The 7,693-nt window shown below is 44.2% G+C and overlaps 1 protein-coding gene across 1 annotated transcript in view; it reads right to left on the minus strand.

Moving 5' to 3' along the window:
• The window catches only part of LOC103610706 (epidermal retinol dehydrogenase 2-like), an 18,772-nt gene that overhangs the window by 9,919 nt on the left and 1,160 nt on the right, over positions 1–7,693 (minus strand). Inside the window, exon 2 of the mRNA XM_008594814.1 lies at positions 3,542–3,888. Within this exon, the coding sequence (XP_008593036.1) occupies positions 3,542–3,874 (333 nt within the window). The 5' untranslated portion in view covers positions 3,875–3,888. The remainder of the gene's footprint in view (positions 1–3,541; positions 3,889–7,693) is intronic.

Genomic DNA, 7,693 nt, shown 5'->3' on the forward strand with positions numbered 1-7,693 from the left:
GTTATTAGAATAGGAACAGGGGAGGGAGAAGGGAGGTTAGCAAGAAATGGGTTAATGGACACAAAGAATGATCATGTTTAGTAATGATGAACATGTTAGTAATACTGATTTGATCACCACACATTGTGCACAGGTATTGACAGTCAACATTGTATCCCACGAATATGTATTTTAAATTATGTTTCAATAAAACTATGTATTTTCTAGCAATACATGACATATTGAGGAATATTTTGTAAATTATGTCTACATATTTAAATGATAAGTTTTAAAACATGACTTTCCCTGGATGATCAACATCTGTTTATAGTTTGGAATTTCATCATCCTTTAAAAGATGTAAGTAAAAACAATTAAAAAGTATTTATTATAAATAGGTACCTTGTTAGAGTCTGCAATTTTAGGGACTGTGAAGTGAATGGATTCTATGTGACTGCAGGGTTCAAACTCCTAATTACTGTAAATTGTGCCTCACTGGATTCAGCAGAAGTTGATGGTCAGTTACAGGAGCTGTTTTGGGGGATGCTTGGAAGCTCTGTACATGAGTGTTGCTTCATAGCCCAGGGACAGCTGTGGCATGAAATTACATGGAAGTCTGGCCCCTTCTTCACCTCCACATGGGACTTGTATCTCCTCTAGAACTCTGGCGAGAATAGTTTTGGGTTTATGGAGACAATAACCTTACATGGATGCTAACATCCTCTTAAGAGACACTGCTAATAATATCAATGTGGAAGTTTCTTTGAGTGTTTTGTGGGCAGTAGTTGTGAAATTGGTGCAAGAGAAGAAAAGATGCCTTGTGGTGACTGTGGCAAATTTCCCCTTTGAGAACTTCTTTGGTGAAGATTCTTTATGTGAAGGCTTTGTAGAGGATAACAAGGATACTCTATCAAGATCTAGTGGTCTAGTGATATAAATTTGTTATCTATATTAATGTAAATGTATTTGTTTCCACATATGAGAAAGGTCTAGTGATAGACACACAGAGCTGACTTCTTTGTGAATATGAGATGATATACATAATGTCAGCTTTTTAAATGAACTAACAATTCTACCATTTTTGTCAACTACATATCTACAATCTGTATTATATGGATCTCTTTTCAACCAGTTTATCTAGGACATTGCAAGAGAGCTCATTGTTGGATTGGATGCATACTGGTTTCTATCACAAGTTTGATGGGTTCAATATTCAGAAACAGCTTAGTTGCAACCTCCATCTGGACTAAGCTTCCACTAGAATGTCACCCCCATAGGAGCAGTGCCTGATTTGTATTATTCACCATATTCTTAGTAAATGGAACAAAACTTGCTACAGAGTAAGCATTCAGTAAATAGTTTTTGAATGAATAAATGAATTTTTTTTGACCCTGGATGGTTCAATCTTTATTTCAGTACAAAGATATATCTTACTTATTTATTTATTTATTTTATTATTATTTTTTTTAAAAGATGACCGGTAAGGGGATCTCAACCCTTGGCTTGGTGTTGTCAGCACCACGCTCAGCCAGTGAGCAAACCGGCCATCCATATATAGGATCCGAACCTGCGGCCTTGGTGTTACCAGCACCGCACTCTACCGAGTGAGCCACGGGCCGGCCCTATCTTAAGAAATTTTTACAGATGCTACAAATAAATTCTTTGTTTTCTTTTTGCTGTTGAATATAACAATGCAGTTAATTAGAGGTATGCTAAGCCAAATTGATTCTGATTTGCCTTGTGTAAGGGATCATATTCATTAAATATATAGTTAGGACACTTCCACATGCCACAGCAAAGATAAGTGACAACTACATAGCTTCAAGGCTAACCTCTCATGCAGGGCTTCTGAGGAGCAGGGCTGGACTTTCTGAACTCAGGACTGAGCTATGACCTAGGGACACAAGCTTCAAAGTTATTGGGGACTTAATGGAGATAAAACACTATTAACTGCTCTGAAAATCTTCTCCTGATCACTTGTCTATGGGATACTTCTTAAAAATTCTCTGATACTTTCCCTTTATGCAGAATGAGAAGTGAAAACGGTTGGTTTATATGGGTGGGGAGTAATTCGCTTTCCCTGAATTCAGAAGAGCATATAATCAGTTCTCTCCAAAACTCCAAAGTGCTAACAGCTGAATAGAAAGCTGACATGTTTGACCATTTCTGAAGCCAGGAAACTAAATCAGACATAGAACTAAATCATAGATGCAGGGAGCAGGGAGGTAATTATTTATAGAGAGTCTCATACTAGCTTGTCCCATGTCTAAGGGTGTTCAATGTAGGCATGTGAACCAGTTATTGCTTAAGACTGGCCAGAGAACTTCTCTGTACTTGGTATCAGGTCCACATGTCAGGTTACTGGTGCCTAAGGAGCAAACAGCTGAATTTGTGAGGTCAGCCACAGCAAAGAATGCAGCAAACACAGCAGGTTGGCTGCACATGGAAGGGCGGTCCCAGCATAAGCCACATGAACTCATCAAGTTTAGATCTCCAGACTGTTTGTTAGCCTGTGGTTGGAGATGGTGGTAACAGAGATGTAAAATGTAAGGCAAACCTAAAAGTCAGAAACTCACTTGGTAGTGACCTGCAAATCTTTCCACTAGAAATAGCGAGAGATCCTGGTTGAGCCTGGAAGCTATGGAAGAACCTTATAACGCAGTTGTGCTGCTCACCACCGCCTTGTCTGGTTCTCCTTTCTCACTAAATTGGGCAATGTTGGGAGCCACAAAAGAAAGGGCCCAGGAGAGTGATGTGTGAGTACACATGCCAACGTGCAGGCGCAGGAATCCTTGTGAGGGAAAGGTATGTGCCTCTACAAGCTGAGAAAATCCAGACCATCGACATAAAGCTTGGCTTTCCTGAGAGCTGTCTTTATACGTGCTTCTGTGTAATTGCTTCTCAAATGTGGGTAAGTCTTTAGGATGAATAATATATTCTGATTTCCTTATGTACTTAAGAGAAATACACATTCAAGCGAAAGGCATTGTGGTGGGTGGACCCAGCCTGAATTTAAAATTAAAAATGGGTTTAGATCTTGGCTCAGCCACGCACCATCTCTGTGAGCTTGGGCAGGTTATTTAGTATCTCTGTGTCTCAGTTTCTTTATTCTCAAGGAAGACTGCCTCCATTTACCCCTTATATTTACACTATAATAGGGGCTGGAACAGTCAATACGGTGCAGAGGCCAGGAGCACATACTCAGACGTCAATGACTCGAGTGCCGGCTGCTGCTTTGCTACTTATTAGCTGTGTTTCTTAGTTAAGCTACCTGCTTGCCCTAAGCCTCAGTTTCCTTATTTGTGTAATGGGGATAATCAAGGATTTCACTTTATAGGATTATGGTATAATACAGGCAGGGTACTTAGTACAGTGTCTTGCATAAAGTAAAATCTAAAAAATCCTAATTTCCACTCCCCCACAATATTTTAAAAATTAAAGTGATATTGGAGATAGGAAAATAGACATGTAGAAAGGCAAACAAACAAGGATACTGACTTATGTCCAAGTATTTACTTAGAGTTCATACTACCTGTAAGAGCCAGTAAGCACCTAAGACATACCTGATGGGCCACTCTGTATATTTCTTCCCTGTGACTGCAGTCACAGGTGTAGGCATGCACCCGCGTGGCTCCAGCTTCCCGAGCCATCCTGCATGTCTCCTCGTTCCCGTCCTTATTGACATCCCAGAGAACAAGCACAGATCCTAAGCAGGCAAATCGCAAGGCTAGGAGCCTTCCCAGTCCGCTCCCAGCGCCTGTTATGAGGACTATTTCACCAGCAACGTTCTTCCGTGGCTTTGAAATTATGGTAACAATCAAAGCCTTCAGAATAGAAAATAGCAATTTTCCTAAGAAAATGGGCAATCCCTTTGCTGATTTCAGGATGGAAGACATGTTGTGGCTGACACCTAGAAAGAAAGACTTAGTTGTCCATTTCCTCTGTTTGCTAACTAGTGAAAGTAACTGAGAACTGTGATTTAAACAGCTCTCTTGATAGCAAGACTCTGAACTCACAAAGTCCACAGTGACTATGTCTTGTCTGAGTCTCATACGTGGACCCACGCTCGGCACATATCTGCAAGCCTGCTATGTGTTGCACAAGAGAGAATTAATCAGGAACTGTGAACACCATGCCCAGGTTTAACCCAAAGAGTAGGTTGCTATGTCTTCACAGTTAGCCTTTCTTCATAATAATCATGAGTCCTGTTGACTGACTTTGTGTTCAAAGTCTCTATCACATCACAGTGTTTATGACATAACCTCTACCTTTCTTGTTTATTTTTGTCTCCTTTTAGGTTTGTGCTTTTTTTTTTTTTTTTTTTCCTTTTTGTCTTTTTTCGTGTCCGGCAAAGGATCGCAACCCTCAAACATAACCTCTACCTTTCTTGTTTATTTTTGTCTCCTTTTAGGTTTGTGCTTTCTTTTTTTTTTTTTTTTTCCTTTTTGTCTTTTTTCGTGTCCGGCAAAGGATCGCAACCCTCAGTGTTGCGCCCGTACCAGACCGGGACCGGCAATGGGATCGCAACCCTCGGTGTTGCTCCCATGCCTCGCTCAGCCAGTGAGCGGGAACCGGTCTGTATGCGGGATCCGAACCCTCGGCGGGAGCGCCTGCTGCGCTTCCCAAGCGGCGCACTGTAGCAGTGTGCCACCGGGCCGGCCCGAGGTTTGTGCTTTCTTATTTGCACTGTTGTCCTTTAATTTTGCATTATTATTTAAAATCTGAGATTCAAGAGGAAAATGTAGAATTCTATTTGTATAAAGGATTTGAAATAATTAGATGTTCTAAGCCTTTTCTGATGGATTTGCCATCAGCACCATATATCCCCCTTCCTCAGATTCTGAGGCTCCCGTACCACCAGCTCTACATCACTTACCACTCGGTTGTGTGACTGAAGGACAGCAGTGAAAGAGACCTGGACTCCTGCCCTGCCCTGCCTCTGCCTTGCTGTGAAAGCTGGGGTAGGCCACTTAGCCTTTCTGGGCTTCGGTCTCCTCATCTCTACCAGTTTTGTGGCATAGGGTGGTTTTGCAAATGAAATGAGAATGCTCCGTGCTTGACCACAATGCCCAGCTTATAGTAAGTGCTTTACAGATGTTATCATGTTTCTCAGATTCATTGTGTTGCCACCAAGAAGGCATGCTGAATGAATAAAAGGCCTCTCCTTAACAAATCCATACAGGGCTCAATGCTTACATTCTATCAGTAACTCACACTTTAGTGAAAATGAGTTTGTAAGGTGCTTCATTAACAGCCAAGAAAGAAGAGAAGGTCTTATTTCCTCCAGGTTGAGAAGAGAAGACATGTTTAGCAGGGGGCATACTGCACTGGGGGTGGGGGGCTTCCCTGAATGGAGTATTTGATTGAGAGTCTCGTATGAGGCCACAGGTGTCAGGAGGTGGGAGAATGATGATGAAAGAACAGCAGATCTCACTTTGCAGTTTGGCTGAGGACACACTAGTTGCTATTAATGACTATGGGTAGATAGGTTCATCTACAGAAGGGCTTGGAGAATTGCTGGAGCCTTCAGAAATGCCAGGGTTGATGTGACCTATACTGTTGTTCCTGGCTTATTCTACAGATGAGACTGAGGAGGATCAGAGAGAATATGTGAGTTGTTCAATGTCCCTGGGCTAATCAGTGCAGGCCAGGTTGGTTCACTTGTTATGTTTATTGAGCACCAACTCTGTGTGGTTTGACTCGGTGCTGGGCAGCCTCCCATAATCTCTGTGCTGGTGAGCTAATTAGTCTAGTTGAAGAGACAGACATTAAACGAATAACTACATGTTTACAACCCATAATCTTATAAAGAAAAGTGCAGGGTGCTACAGAGAAGATGGCAGGAGAGCTGATTCAAATTGGGGCAGGGGAGGAAGCAACAGGAAGGTTTGCTGGGAATGACCTTTCGGCATATAAGCACATGGAGAATGGTGGCACGTAGAGAGATGAGGTTGTAGCTTGCCTGACAGAGGGACAGAACAGTTTGAGCCTTGAGGCAGGTTGGATCAGTATGTCCAGAACTGCCCAGGAAATAAGAATGCTGGCTCTGTGGGCATGGACATTATGGTCAAACGAGGAGTGTATTCTGCTGGCGAGCACGGGCCTTCACCATGCTTTGGATGAAATAGCCCTCAAACTCTCTGCTGTCTTTGTTCTGATTTATTTTCAGAAAGTAACTTTCGGATGATTGATCGGGCCTCTCTGGCACTGCAGAACTTGGAAAAAAAGGTGCCCAGAAGGAGGACTCATTTTAAATACACAGTCATGGGGTGTGTACTTGCAGATCTGTGCACACAGTAATGAAACACCCTGGCCACCCTCCCCAGGCAGCAGCCTGGGTACTGCCAACACTCCTTCCATTAGAAAATCCATGCCAGAGTGACCCAGCCAGGCCACCATGCCTCCTTTCGGGTACACCACGATGTGAGTCCATGCCAAAGGACAGAGGTCCTCTTCTTTCCTCAGTGGTCTCTAGCACTGTGGGAGTGGCCAGAAGTCTCACCATTGACCTGGGTGACATGAAAGCTCTTAATGCCAGGACATCCTAGACTTGAGTATTCACTGTCTCCATGTTTGCATGGTGCAAGACCTAGGACAAGTCCATCGTTTATCCCTGTCTTGGCAGATGCTTACTAGATCCTTAAGAGCTTGGCAGCCTGAGGTCATCCCCATTTGGGATTTAGGGTGCCTGCTACGTACCCACATAGGCAGTGAGGTTTAGACATTAAAATTTGGGTTGGAATTCTAGATCAGTCTCTGACTTTCTCTGCAACTTTGGTAAAAATTATTTCTTTTGTGCCTCAGTTTACCACTCCCCAAAGTGGGATTCTAATAGTGCATACTTACCACACGGGAGCTGTGGAATTAAACGAGTTAATATTGGTAAATTATTAAGAAGCATTACATGGCCATTATTAGCCCATGTGAAACTTCTGAACAAATTAGGGGGAAAAAGGTAGGCATTGGCCTGCTCACAACTGTCTCCAGGGTGCTGGGGTGGGGTGCGGGGGTGGATGGCGATAGGTGTGCAAGACTTCAGAGCCTCCCAGGTGACACATCATCTCCTCCTCCATTCCCCAGTTCCCGTAAGGTGGCACAATTACAATGTAGAGGTCTTGCTAGAGCAGTGCCAGGCATGTGATGACAGCAAAATAATTATGAGCTAGAACTATGATGGGTGTTCCTGCTAGCATATGAATTAATGATCCCTGGCTGCACCTATGAAAGATGTCACTTACAAACCAAAGTAAACCTCCGGTGCCATTTTATTGTAGAGACTCTCTCTTAGGAAGTTACGGGGGGGGGGGTGGGGGGGGTTAAATTTAATCTGGCTGAAGATTTCTTTGGTGGCGCGATGTGCACAGGCGCCACCTGCTTCCCAGGCCGGGCGCGGCAGCAAGCCTGCCCTGCTAAGGGCTCCTGCCGGCGGGGGCCGGGAAGGGGTGGGTGGGCAGACAGACTGACAACCACATCTTCTGCAGAAAGGGGTGAATTGGGGGCAGCGGGGAGGAGGAGATGGATGCACTGAGCAACAGAGAGCGGGAACCTGGGCAGAACGGACTGGAGAAGAGGGACCGGGAGGCATCCCGCCCCGTGCCGGATGGGGAGGGTGGCTGGCAGCTCGTCCTCGGGTACCCGGGCTTCGGGACGCTGCCGCGTGTGCTCGGCGGAGACGCGGCGCTCTCTCCGGCTAGCCTCGGACCCGGCCGCGCTCA

The sequence above is a fragment of the Galeopterus variegatus genome, unplaced genomic scaffold (assembly GCF_000696425.1).
Source record: "Galeopterus variegatus unplaced genomic scaffold, G_variegatus-3.0.2 Scaffold11635, whole genome shotgun sequence".
NCBI classification, from domain to species: Eukaryota; Metazoa; Chordata; class Mammalia; order Dermoptera; family Cynocephalidae; genus Galeopterus; species Galeopterus variegatus.